This window comes from Cyclopterus lumpus, chromosome 10, assembly GCF_009769545.1.
Source record: "Cyclopterus lumpus isolate fCycLum1 chromosome 10, fCycLum1.pri, whole genome shotgun sequence".
Lineage (NCBI taxonomy): Eukaryota > Metazoa > Chordata > Actinopteri > Perciformes > Cyclopteridae > Cyclopterus > Cyclopterus lumpus.
This window is the reverse complement of record NC_046975.1, coordinates 13,221,511-13,235,632: the sequence shown is the minus strand read 5'-3', so window position 1 is coordinate 13,235,632 and position 14,122 is coordinate 13,221,511. Positions and strand designations below refer to the sequence as shown.

The 14,122-nt window shown below is 40.6% G+C and overlaps 1 protein-coding gene across 1 annotated transcript in view; it reads left to right on the top strand.

The window, feature by feature from the left end:
• Positions 1-528: 528 nt before the first annotated feature.
• LOC117737519 (short transient receptor potential channel 7-like) overlaps positions 529-14,122 on the top strand; it is a 40,420-nt gene continuing 26,826 nt past the window's right edge. Inside the window, exons 1-3 of the mRNA XM_034543554.1 lie at positions 529-995; positions 6,218-6,980; positions 12,559-12,741. Of these exons, the coding sequence (XP_034399445.1) occupies positions 529-995; positions 6,218-6,980; positions 12,559-12,741 (1,413 nt within the window). The remainder of the gene's footprint in view (positions 996-6,217; positions 6,981-12,558; positions 12,742-14,122) is intronic.

The window sequence follows — 14,122 nt, the reverse complement described above, 5'->3', positions numbered from 1 at the left end:
TTCATTTTTGTCCTGATGCATTTCCAGCAGATCGAAGGGGCTTTTAAAGTTAAATTAAAATCACTACATTTAGAGAGTATACAATGTTCACTGGACAGGAAGGGTATGAAATAGAGTAAAAAGTAGCCTATACTTCAGTAAATATATTTAGTTAAACTCAACCATTGGTCGTCAATAAGATGAACACTGAGGTCGGTGGCCTCAACAGCGCAGTAACACCTTTTAAAGATACAAAGATACAAAGTTATTCAGGCTGAAAATGTCTTCTTCTCTGTAGTAAATGTAAGGACTGGGTAGTATTTTTCTGTAGTGTAGACCAATGCAATGTGTAATAGGCTGGCCCCCTGCGCGCGCACTCTCGGTGCGCTCTAATTAGTGCGCGCACTCTTGTGTAAAGGTGGAGACTCAGCTCGTCGCTGCTGCGCCGCTCAGAAGAAACTTGAGTTGTTGAAACTTTGACGAACATCGTTCGATGTCTGCCACATAACCAGACATATTTAGAGTATATGCTGCTCAAGAACTCTCCCAATGTTTGACGAAGGAGACGGAACCGACAGCGGCGAGAGAGCCCATCTGTCTCCCTCGCCGCCTCCGCCTGTCTGTCTTCCCCGAGGATCTCCTTCCTCACCGCGGCCCCTGGACCTCTTTTCCTCCGCCTCTCCGCTGCTGGGAGACACAGAGCCGCCTTACCTCGCCACTCCGGAGTGTCTTTACCCGTCTCCAGAAAACCAGGAACCCGGAGACTCCCCACACTTCACACCGTCAAAGTTATGCCAGAGCATCGGGGACACCGGCTCTCCGTTTCAGTCGCGGCAGGATGTGCGGACAGATGCGGTGTTCGACCGCTGCGATGACTTGTTCCCCAAGTGGAGAGGACGAGGCGCGGCGAACGCTGACGGCGTTCAGCACCGCGGACAGAGACTCCACCGGACACCGGAGCGCTCGGACCACGGGAACCACTCTGTTGAGCACGTCGACGCCGACACCAGGCCAACGTGAGTCATCGTCTTATAGTCACCCACAACTTGTGTCCATCCACCCAAAGACATGATGCATAAGTAGAAGTCACCAGTGTCGAGGCCTTGTGCTTATTGATACATGTGCAGTTATGCAAAGCGGCTGCTGAGCGATAGTTTAGAAATGGCAAAGCTGTACTGGGTTGAGATCATGTAATCAACAGTGACTAATCCACCTGGGATGTCAACAAGTAGAGGTCAGTGTTAGAGAGTAGAGTGAAGCAGCATGATTTTCCCTGAGCCATGCTGCATTCACCTGTCGATGCAGCTTTGGACCAAAACGCTGTGTTTTAAAGGTCCTTTATTCATTACATCAATCGGGCTGGACTGTGATATACAATAGATCAGTCTTACTCAAGGGTTTGCAATGCAAACTGATGTTCCTTCTTAAATGGAACATTTGCAGAAGATGCATTAAATGTGTGTTCATTGAGTCTGTAGCAAACTAACTTGACTGTTATTTTAGCTGAGCTGTTGTTTTTGAAGGGTGTTTGAGTTTGAATGAATTGGTGTCTTTGTAGCTTTCCACTATATGTCGTCCTTGTGCAGAGAGAGCATGAGCCATGCTCTCTCTGCACAAATGCAGAATATTTAGTCAATGTGGATTGTGCGTGTATGTGTGTCCATTGTGTGTTAGTCTGAGTAATGGAGAGACAACAGGCATGTGACACTGAGCAGAGTACAGAAATATGCTTGCACAGTACATCCCCTCAATGTCATGCACACAAGAACTTGCACAGAAACACTCATAAAACCCTAATTGGGAACTTCTGTCATTTTGAAAATAGCTACAGTGTCCTATATCCAGTTAATTATCATAGTTGTCCTCATTATGTTTAAAGCAACATTATTAAATATTTGGTATTTCTGTGATTTAGCACCCCTCATGGACAGTTGTACACTTGCATTTGTTTACAAGCCAGCGAATATTACTTCCTTGTCCGACATGGCACTCCAGACTAACTTTTACTTTCTGATTGATGCCACTTTCTATTAAACTACATTTGAGAAGGAAATGTAGTAGCTTTTATTTCACTACATTTATGTATAATAAGTAAATTTGATCCATTGCATTGTTGTACAGTAAGGAAGGGGGGGGGGGTTGTTCTTGCTCTGTGTGTGAGACATCAACGTTGATTTCCCTATCAAGTAATTGCAAATTTGTAATTTTGGGCTCTACAAAATAAATGTTATTATATACAAATCATGGTTGATACGTACACACGTATCTCCACTCTGGCAGGATCATAATTGGGCACTCGCATGAATGTGACCACGTGAAATTTGTAGTCACACAGACACAAAATGCCCACATATGCGACCACTTTGATCGCAGACTGGAGAATTGCAACAGTCAGAATGTCAGCTCGGCCTCTGTCTTGAAGCTTTTCATTTTTTAAAGCTCTCGCCAACGGCTAAATGTAACATCTTCAGTCACTTTGCCTCTCTCATCATGTTCGTATACTGAGAATACCGAGCAAGCTCCATCTCATACGTAGTGTGACGTTGTGCCGTAAAGCTACACACACTTTTCCCGGGAGATCGCGCCCACTCATCGGAAATACACAGTAAAACAACTCACTAATGAAAGAGCGCCATTCTCCTTTAATACAAGTCAGTGTACCTTCAAAATGATATTCAAGCTATTATTTATTATTATAGTCGATGTGTCCTTGAGCAAGACACTTAACCCTGAATTGTTCCCTGTAGCTGTGTCTAGTGTATGAATGTAACATGATTGTAATGTAATATTATTTTAAAGCTATTTATACTTTAAATACTTCACTGTGAGATAAGTCCTCACAAGTACGTTTTGAGGACAAAGTCCATTGCATCCATGCAGGAAACATCCACAGGCACAGCTGGGACATTAATGGTGACTCTTAATGGTTATTCAAGTAGCACTGACAGCTTAGTTATGCCTATCAGATATTGAAAATGGCAGGCCTTAGAGTTGGCTCTTTGATCTTTTCTGGGCTGCTCCTTTTGTGTTTAACTTAAAAGGCCCTGCATGGAGAAGAAGCATGCATGCTCTCCTGGATGCCTGACTTGGCTAAATGTTGGACGTGTCTGTGTGAAAGAGAATGTAAGAGAGGATGAACATGCCTGCTTCTCATTACCAGTGAAATATGGTGAACAACTCGCCTTTGATCTTAAAAATTGGCAATTTACTGCTTGAGAGAGTGTCCGTATGTGTGTGTGTGTGTGTGTGTGTGTGTGTGTGTGTGTGTGTGTATGTGATTGATAAAGAGAGAGAGAGTGCTGAGAGTTTAACTCTTAAAGATATTCTGCTCATGTCTGCACTGATTTCATTTGTACGATCTTTAAATGTTCCTGCTGAGTCGAAACTTATTTTTCACTCATTATCCTCAAAATTTGATTTCAAACCTGATTAGTCTTCCTTTCTTTTTCTGCAGTTCACCGGTAAATGACCTATTTGATGGCTTGAACTGAACATAATAAACTTGGTAACATTAGACAGTTAAGCGCTAGTAAAAAGGTTGTACAGACTTCTTTCTACATGCTCAAATCAATTAATTAGAACAAAACTGTGTAAAGTAACATATTTTGAAAAAACATGTGGTTTTGCGTCTTATAACACACTTTTTACACTTACTGTACATCACTCACAGAAAACCATGTGTTTCTAGATGGGTTAATTCGATTTCTGCTATGCTGAGTTGGAATATAGTCAGAATCACCAGTAGCAGTGTTTCTGAGTTTTATGGTTAATAGGAGAAGGTCTCTGACGGACCTGCAGCAGCCTCTGCCTTGTATGCGGCAACAACATGAGAGACTCAGTAACAGATTGAATTGGTGCAGTGTTTGGTTTAGGGATTAAAAATGTTGCCAAATCAAGTTGCAAGTTACTTCCAACCAGGCCATTAACATTAACCTTTTTTTCTTAGGTGGTTTTGAACCAAAGCAGGCCTTTTGCTCACCAGGCAGAAAGAAAGACGTCTACGGGTTGGCGTACGATAGAGGCGTAGTTTGTATTCGATGGTGTATCGTGTATCCCTGTAGCCTGACATTATGTTCGTCTACACCCATGGAGGGAATAAAGTCTGGTTGTTTTGGTTGCAACAATGCTAATGTGACAAGTCCTTTAGTCTAAAACACAATATGGTGTACAAATACAATCACAATAGGCAAATAGAACAGGAAGAAAGATGACTTGAGTGAACGAGGGATTGTGTATTTGTATGTTTAGTACCCCCCCCCCTCCACACACATACCACACACTTTATATCCATTCATATCCATTATGTCTGCCTCCTCCTGTCTTTGTGACTGTAATTCTGTACAAAAATGATGCAAGTAAATTATATTTCACATCAGAATCACAAACAGTCAGAGATTGATGGAGAGAGGGTTAGAGAGCGATGGAAAATGGCTATTCATTACCTGACTATAAGGTTATCTCAATGGGCTGGCAGCCAGACTGTCCCCTCATGTTTAATAAATGTTCCCAATGCATACAAATATATCTGTTGATGTGTGATCATCGATAAGTGATATATTGGGTACAACCTACAGCATAATGCATTGTAATAAATCAACAAAAAACAATGGCCTTAAACAAAAACCTTTCAAACATTTAAAGCTTCATAAAGGTAGTATTCATTGCATGTATTAGTTTGAATCACAATTTACAGATGATGCATATTGTGTACACTTTCTGTATGAATTATGATGGTATCACACATAATAATCATGATAATCTACAATTGTGTGTTTGTGAGTGAAAAAGTGAGGGCTATTTTGTCATCTTGATTGGCAGCCTGGAACATTAATGGCTGAAATCTGCGTAAATCGAAAGTCAAGACCCTGTATATATATATATATATATATATATATACCCTTTAATCGCACATTGACTAACTCTCTCTCTCTCTCTCTCTCTCTCTCTCTCTCTCTCTCTCTCTCTCTCTCTCTCTCTGTGATTGGCCTGGGTGAGCTCTCTTCATCTCCTCAGTTCCAAATCCTTTAACGCCCCCAGGGAATGTTTCCACCATGAACAGATTTCCACTTTCACCTTTTTCTTCAATGTCCAGCCTTCTGTGTACACATGCATACACCAACACAACACACACAAAAAGTGAGGGGCATTACAAAGATTACTTTGAATTGTTTCAATTGTCATATTGGTATTTTAGAAATGAAATCTCAACTCTAAATGAATTATTTTACCAACCAAATTATTCATGGTAATCATTTTCCACCAACAACACTAGTATTCCTATTCCCACTTTTCATTTCAAAGCTTACCCATATCCAGTATCTCCTCCTCCGCTCCCACACTGTCTCTCCGTCTTTCTGTTTCTCATTTCTCATTTCTCCAGCTTTGGGATACAACAAGGCTTTTTTCTCCACTATTTGGGTCAGAGTGCCACACAGCAGATGCAATCATTGTGGCAGATCAGTGTGTCTCTAAAATACATATAGAGGAGTACAATAGTCCAAGAGAAATGTTTTGTTCAGGACAAAGTGTGATTACCAGTGGTTCTGTCTGTGCAAGGTACAGCTAGTCATATTTGACAAGTCCCTTTTGATGAAGAAGATATTTTACAGTGGGTCACTGGAAATGGAGCTCCATGTGGAAAGAGAAGCAAATAAAGACATTTTGATCAATGTACGTGTTCATGCATGCATGTGTTGATAATGACAGGGTCACCACTGGCCAAAGAATCTCTTTGGACAATCACTCCCTCATTGTAGTGTGAGTTTGTCATGCCAGAGCCAATTTACAGTTGACAGCTTCATCTCTCTCTTGACAATCAGAGCTGTTGACCTGAGATGGCCCCACAGTAAGCTTTGACCCTGGAAGCGGTTCATTGATTTGCCCGGAGACAGATATATCACAGATGGATTGGTTGGCTTTCTCTGGGGTCAGGGGAGAAGTCTGTGTTAAGCACTGCTGATCGTGTTTGACCAGTTCCTGTCCACGGACGATATCCACATGGGGAGACAGTAATGAGTTTGTTTGCCTTGTTACACCATGGCCACTTTGATGTGACTAATGAGTCTGTCGTTCCTCTTGCCTCCGTCATTTGCTCTCCACTTTTCTTCCCTTTGTCATCACTTCATCACTCATTCCTCTGATTTGTTCTTTGTCTCCTAACTCAATTGTCCTCATTGTCATCCTCGTGCGTTTGCTTTTGTTTCTCCTCACTATTTGCTCTCCTCTTAATTGTCCCCAGGGTGGACGCCATGCATCGCCGGCATACCACGTTGAGAGAGAAGGGGCGTCGGCAGGCAGTGCGGGGCCCAGCCTACATGTTCAATGAACGTGGCTCGGCCCTCACTGCAGAGGAGGAGCGGTTTCTGGATGCGGCTGAGTACGGAAACATTCCTGTGGTCCGCAAAATGCTGGAAGAGTCCAAAACCCTTAACTTCAACTCTGTGGACTACATGGGCCAGAATGCTTTACAGCTGGCAGTGGGCAACGAGCACCTCGAAGTGACAGAGCTGCTTCTAAAAAAGGATGGTTTGGCGAGGATCGGCGATGGCCTGCTTTTGGCTATTTCCAAAGGTTATGTCCGGATCGTTGAAGCCATTCTCGCCCACCCTGCTTTTGGTGGAGGTCTCCGACTTGCTTTGAGCCCTCTGGAGCAGGAGATGCGTGATGATGACTTTTACGCTTACGACGAGGACGGAACACGTTTTTCACATGATGTCACGCCCGTCATCCTGGCTGCTCACTGCCTGGAGTATGAGATCGTCCACATCCTGTTGTCGAAGGGGGCCCGCATTGAAAGGCCACATGACTACTTCTGTAATTGTCCAGAATGCGTGGAGAAACAGAAGCAAGACGCGTTCAGTCACTCCCGATCCAGGATGAATGCATACCAAGGCCTGGCCAGTGCGGCTTACCTGTCACTCAGCAGTGAAGACCCTGTGCTGACCGCCCTCGAGCTCAGCAATGAACTGGCAAGACTGGCCAACATCGAGACAGAGTTCAAGGTAAGGTGGTTTCTGATTTCACAACATCTTTGCCTATCTTTTATTTTTTTTGTTTGTCAGTATTTTACTTTTTCTATCCTTTTTAAAATGCCCACAACTTCACCAACATACTTTTTCATATGGGGGCCAAGGGTTCACCAAAGATTTGGCAGAGTGGCGTAGGGAGGAAGGTGAAAAGGAGATGTGTTATTCTTCAGTAGACACACACACACACACAATACATAGAGTGCTTCACTCAAACGCTAACAAGATTAAGGAGCTCGGGTGCATGACGTGTAAAACAATTATAATTGAAAGTCAAGATGTAGAGACTGTAGGAACCTTTTTATTTTGTTTAAATAACATATATATATATATATATATATATATATATATATATATTAACATGTGTCTGTTCTTGAATGTTTTGGTAGATTTTCTTTAATTCTGTTAACAGTAAGTTGGACATTACTTCCTCAAATGTATGCATGTCCTTTTCTGGTAGTCTGTGGTATTCTGTATTTATGCCTTGTTGATAAACATGTTATTTTCCTTGCAATAACTGTCATATTGTGGTCCAACAACTCAGTGAGAATATTAAATTATGTTGTGATTCTCTCATTCTTGATACTCAAAATCAATTTAAATCAAGTTGTGTTTTTAAGGAATTTTATAGTTACCAGTAACTATACATTCTCGTTCTTTGTATATAGTTCCTTAACACTTTTTATAAAACATAGTGGCTGATGAGGGTGGTCTATAATATTAAAGGACATTTGCGGTGCAAAGCTAATAGTGATGGAACTTAATTTCCATTTCAGTTGTCAAATCAATTCGTTTGCATTCAATAACCTCTTTCACGTATATGAGCAGCCCACTACCCCTAAATACATTTCAGCCACGCTAGCGTTGACGATTTGGTCAAACATGTTGCTGAAAGACACAAACTGAAAAAGGAAGTACCGGGAACAATGACCTGTTCTCTATTCAACCCTTTATTTATACATGCCATAAAAGCTCAAATAAAATAAAATAATCAAACGGATTTATAAAACTATGCTTCACAAGGAACAAAAATGAAACAAAAGTTGTCTAACTATTCCTATTGTATGTTCTTAATTACAAGCTCAAAATCTTATTTTTTTTAATCAAACGTTTGTAAGATAAAATGATCACTAAACAATTCATACAGTCAAAAGACATTATTGAGATATTTACCTAAAATAGTTAATTAAGCAAGAAAACCAAATGTGAAAGATTGTTGTCAGACATTTTGTGATCTCAGGTTACTAATTAGTTAGCTCCAGGGCAAATGTGTACTGATAAGTTAGTTGTGTGTGGTTTGTTGCCAGAAGCTTCTGCTGTTTTCTTTCTTTCTTTTAAGTTTTTTGTGACGTATACTGCATAATACACGGTGTATACACTCCATATGACTACATGGGACAGAACATTAAGGAGTGTTTCACTTTGGAGTGGCGGACTTTGCTCCCATTGATTACATACTGAGTTATATTTATAGTCAAGATCATTAATGATCATTAGTGATCATGTATCATCTAATTGAACCGATCAGATAACAATGGCATCATGATTATCTTCTTGTTTGTCCCCCATGTGTTACTGCATTTCTTTCCTCCACTTTCTGTATATTTCTGATTGTCCTCATTCATCCATTCATCAATCTTTTCTGCCCACTTTTGTATTTGTCAGTCAGCCTTTCTGCTTGTCATTGTGTTCCCTGTCTCCAGACAAACTAATGAGAAGGGCTCACCTGAGGGACCAGAGGTGTGTTTGGGCTCATCTGTCTCATTAACATCTCATTATCACCCTGTCTTTGCTCTTTAATTGTCTCCCTGCTCTTCTTCACATCTTCTTCTCATACTGTAAAAACATCAATTATTAAAGAGAATGTAACAATAGCCTGAGACCGTCCTGTTTCATAAGGAGAAATCAAACACGCTAGGACATAGAACATCAGACCCAGAAAACAATAAGCAACCATTGGTGTCATAATTGAGCACACGAATGCATGATACAAGGTCAGCCATACTTACCATATGGTCTTCTGTTGTGCCTCCAGATATAAGAATCAGATGAGAGCATGAAGTACTTAATACAGGCCCGGATCTAAGAATCAACACAGGTCAACACTTTGGACAGATTGTCATTATATTTGATACATAATGCACTGGCCCTTCAAATAATCAATAACCTGTGCCTCCACTGTATTTTGAGATTAATACAATAAAGCATACTAACATAGTAAAGGTTGTATGCTTAATTTTACAATGTTACATTCTAAAATGTATGTAAGGCATCAGAATGCAGTATGGGACAGAGCTTTTGTATCGACTTTGAGAGAAAAACACATTTACTCTCAGTCAAATGCAAGCAAACACTAACATCACCTTCTCACCCTTTCAGAGATGAGTCGTAATAGTGTTTCATGTTGGATGCTTATGTGGGGACTGCTTAAGGCATATCAGGACCTCCCTAAAATGTATCTTCAAACATCTTAGTTTTCTAGACAGCCCATCAATTTCTCATGAGAGCCTGTGGACACACACACACACATATACACATACACATACACACACACCCACCCACACACACAAGACACACAGACACCCTTGGGAGAGAAGGAGAGAGGCAGTGAAGGGTGTCATTTAATTTTGTAAATCACTCACTCTTCTTGGGTCATAGCAATTTCAGTTTAAACTACAACACACAGCCACAGTGAAAGTGAAAAACAGCTAAACTGGTTGAGAATGTCCTCTGAAGTGCAGTAATACTAACTATGTATATCCCTCTCTTCTCATCCCTCCATCTTACCCCTCTCTTGCTCTCTCCCTCTCTCTTTCTCTCTCTCCATGTTCGAGGCTTGGCTTGTGTCACTCTCAGTTCCCTCATCTGTAACCACTCAATCTGCTTCACACTGTTCAGTCTCCATTTACAATCATTGCCCTTCCTTTATCTCAGCCCCCCAATGCACAAAGGACATACCCTGAATCGTGATTGGGTTTTCACATATGCTGCATGTGTGTGTGGTGTCTGTGCGTGTGTTCTTGATGTGTGTCTTATGATGTCCTATGATTAAGAACACATTCTTGTTCATGCACTACCCTGAAGCTCTGCTTTCCCTGAATGTAAACCGGCATGTGATTGTTATTGATTTATTTCACTTAGCAGTCTAAAGGTGACATACACCAAATGCCACCTTCTTCTTCATGTCCCCCAAAGGGCCAATAGAGGTTTGCCCAGAATTTACTTTTTCATTTGCCGATAGTGATGATCCTTTTGACCAACCTTATCATGCCAGACTTTAAAATGTATGACATATATTGCAGCTGTTTGGTATTTAAGATTACAAACACACTGTTGACTTCACTAAGCTGATTACACCATAAATACAACACAGATACTGTCCAAGTCATACAAGAATGAAACACCCTGAATAAAAGGGTCAAACACGGAAGGATTGCAAATGATGTCCAAGGTCAGTAAGTGGGAGCTCATTCCACCACTGAGGAGCCAGGACAGCAAACAGTTTTGATTTTGTAATAATAATAATACTAGTTATTTTAGTTATAAGCACTCTTAAATATCCATGACATCTTAGAATAACTGACAGTATTATAATGCATTATACAAATATTATAATGTGTTACAACTATGTAAATTATAATACACTATGATCCTTGCAAAGAAAAGGAAATGTCAGTGAATGACCACCAATTATGAATATGTATTATACTTAAAGAGTACTCATTAGGTAGGTAACATATGTAGTTTCTCTCTTTCAGGATAGGGGGGTAGGGGAAACACTGGCATCATAAAAAGTGTTGCCCATACTTTGCATACATACTTTATCATACCTCTTCACAGCAAAAGCGTGTCCTAAAAGAAAGTGAGAGGAGAACTGGTCATTTCCTCCCGTGCTGAATTGATTGCTGAATTGATGACTGACTGGGTCGGCCTGGGTGAAGGTTTGTATGAAGGCAGTCATTATCAATACACTTAGTGGTTTGACTGAACGCATAACAAACGCTGCATAATGAGATTCACTCCTTGGGGACTTTATTGAAGCTCCAATCTGCTGACTGCTTATCTGCTCAGCCAAAAACTGAATAACGGAACAAGCCAGGAGGCGAGGGGAGGTTGTGTAAGAAAGAAGGATGAGAAGTGAACTGCGAGGGCCAAGACTGAGGAGCAAAGGGTTGAAGCTGGAACAATTAGGGAAGTATTAGAAGGTGTAAAGGCCTGACAGGAATCGTGAATTGTAGTAAAGTGGACAGTGTAAATCGGCACCTGGAGCAATTCCCTAAATTTGTATGAAGAAGTATGCAAAGTCACAAAAGATAATATTCTTTTTCTGATGCCATCAAGTTATTATCTTGTGTGCACAAAGGGGGCTTCAAACGATTGAGGTGCTTCATCACTTGTGAAGTAGGCCTTCAGTATTCGTTCCACTCCACCAAAAATGTCAACAAAAAGGTTTAAAGAAGCAAAAATAGTAATGTTTGCATTCAACTGATAAAACACTGAAAGAACATACACCTAAGTGCTGATTTTCAAGCATTCAATTAAATGAAATGTCAGTTACATTTATTTTGTAGCCCAGGACCCTCGCATCACACAAAGGAATGAAAAGAGAATGGAAACGCACACTCTTGTAATTCTGATCCATTTGTTTTCAGCATATATAGCTTCCAGTGTTGTAACAATACTTCAGAGTGCAACAAGACCACACAGCTCTTCTGTTACTCTGCTAAACCCGCCGTGGCTTTACTTTGTTGCTTCCTTCCCAGGGAGACAATTACATTCATTAAATGAATGATTTGGCCATGTGTTCAAACTCTTTTCCTTCTTCCTCTAATCTTTGTGTTGTTTTATTTTGATTTTTTTTTCAGATGGAGTGGTTACCTCGCCATATTTAGATTTTTTATTCAAATACATCCATTTCCATTCATTCTTTATTTGCAAATTCAAACCGTGCATAGAATCCGGCAATGCATTTAAAGAGAGCATTTAAAATGATCATACACGTGGATCCTTTACTTCAGCTTTTGTGAGGTTTAAGTGCATTCTGTCGGACATATGACTTGTTTTTCTGATAATGTATGAAATATGATGATGGATTACTGTGAGAATGATTATTTCTTTTGTCAAACTAACATTGAAGTCGTCGGCTAAGATATATCAAGTCAAGTCGACTCGTCGAATCCATCTCTCTGCTTTAGACATTCGGTCATAAATACACCAAACTGATTAACATGAACCAAATCGCAGTATCAGCCGTCCTGTTTTTCTTTTTACAATCAAGCCATAGTATAATTGCAAATGAGAATGAATGTCTCTAATGAGGTTGGCATATCTCAAGTCATTAAGGTGTCCAAGCTCCTGGGTGAGGACCCACAGACGGACAGACCAGCAGGAGAAGTGGTTTGAAGCCTGAAGAGGCACTGGTCAAGAGATTTCTACATTTGAAGAATGCTGTGTTGTCTGTTACCTTTCGTTGAAATGATTTACCTGTTTGAATTCTGTTTTAAGTTTCTCTTCCCTCCTGCCCTTTATTCCTTCTGTCTTCTGTCCGTGTCAGAATGAATACCGTAAGCTGTCCATGCAGTGTAAGGACTTTGTGGTGGGCGTGTTGGACCTTTGTCGGAACACAGAGGAAGTGGAAGCCATACTGAATGGCGATGTGGACCAGTGCCCTCCAAGCGCCTACAACCGACCCTGCCTCAGCCGAGTCATACTGGCCATTAAGTACGAGGTCAAGAAGGTAAGATGACCAACAATTAGCAGATGGATCAACCAATCCAAACTAGTGGTAGTTTAAGTTGCAGTCAACATTTGCTCACGGCATGAAACTGCACAACATGCAAAACCTGAAATCTTGTTGCTAGAATTTATGAAGAAAATTACGGCGCGCGGTATAAAGGACCGATACAAACTGCAGTGATCGTTCAACCAGCTTAAAGTGGCCCGTTAGCATTTTCAATGCCAAAGCAGGAAGTAGTGTAACATTGTTATAGTGCAGGTGACGAGGGCAAGGAGGTGGATGGTATTACGTAGTGTTTGGACTTAGACACTCATCTTAGTGTTGGTTTGCTTTAACCATGAAAGTTATCTGAACCTTTATTACCACAAGATTGGTAAAACATTTCAGAAGACCACCTTGCCAAATATATGAGAAAAAAACATACAACAAACAATGGTGAAAAAATAAACTGGGCGTATGTGTAATGCCACTGTCAGCTGTATTGATCATGAGTAAGCCTAGTACTATCTACTAATCTAAACATAATGCATTCAGAGTCACATTTCTTCGCCACATGCTTTGAAGCTTCTACTACTTGCAGTCCCTTTGCCTGCATCCAAGAAAAATGTAAATAATACAATATTTAGACATACTACATTGTGGTAAAGAACATACAGTTAAACAAGATAAACTGACAAAATCTAAATAAAAGGATATGAGTACAGAAATGTGGACACAAATGTTATATAGAAATTACACATAAATGAATGATATGAGGGGGCTTTCTAATTGATTATGATACTGAATTCCATAGATGTGATGCGACAGCCGGGCTGAAAGCAGTTTTGCAGAGTGGGCTTGTGCGGTCCTCACTTGCTGCACCTCTAGTAGCTCTGCATGCGGTAGATTTGAAGTTGATGAAATCAGACAGAGGAGGACAAGCTAAATCATGCATGATCTTATAAACTCTGCAGACATTTTTGTTTGTGATGAGGTTTTAGCAGCTAAGGAGATTATATGTGTTTATACTCCTGTGTTCAAGCTCAGGCAAGCTAAGATAACCCTGGTGATATCACTATGATATAATGGGCTGGCAACCTCCTCTAAGGCCATGAATACATTATGCAACTCTTTTCACAAGTACTCCTCATGACAAGGAAAGTTGATGTGTAGAATCTTCTGTTCTGCATATTCTCACAGGTTTGGAAAAGCATTGACAAACTAACTATTTTGTTGATTTGATATGAGGACTTGATGGCAGAACTACATATTCAACCTGCCAAGAGTCCTTGAGCAAGGTACTTTATCCATTGCAGCTACAGGTTCCGATAAAGACAAACCAAAAGACCTCATACTGCACTGTAGGTGGATGAATGAAGAATCGCATCAATCTTTATTTTAA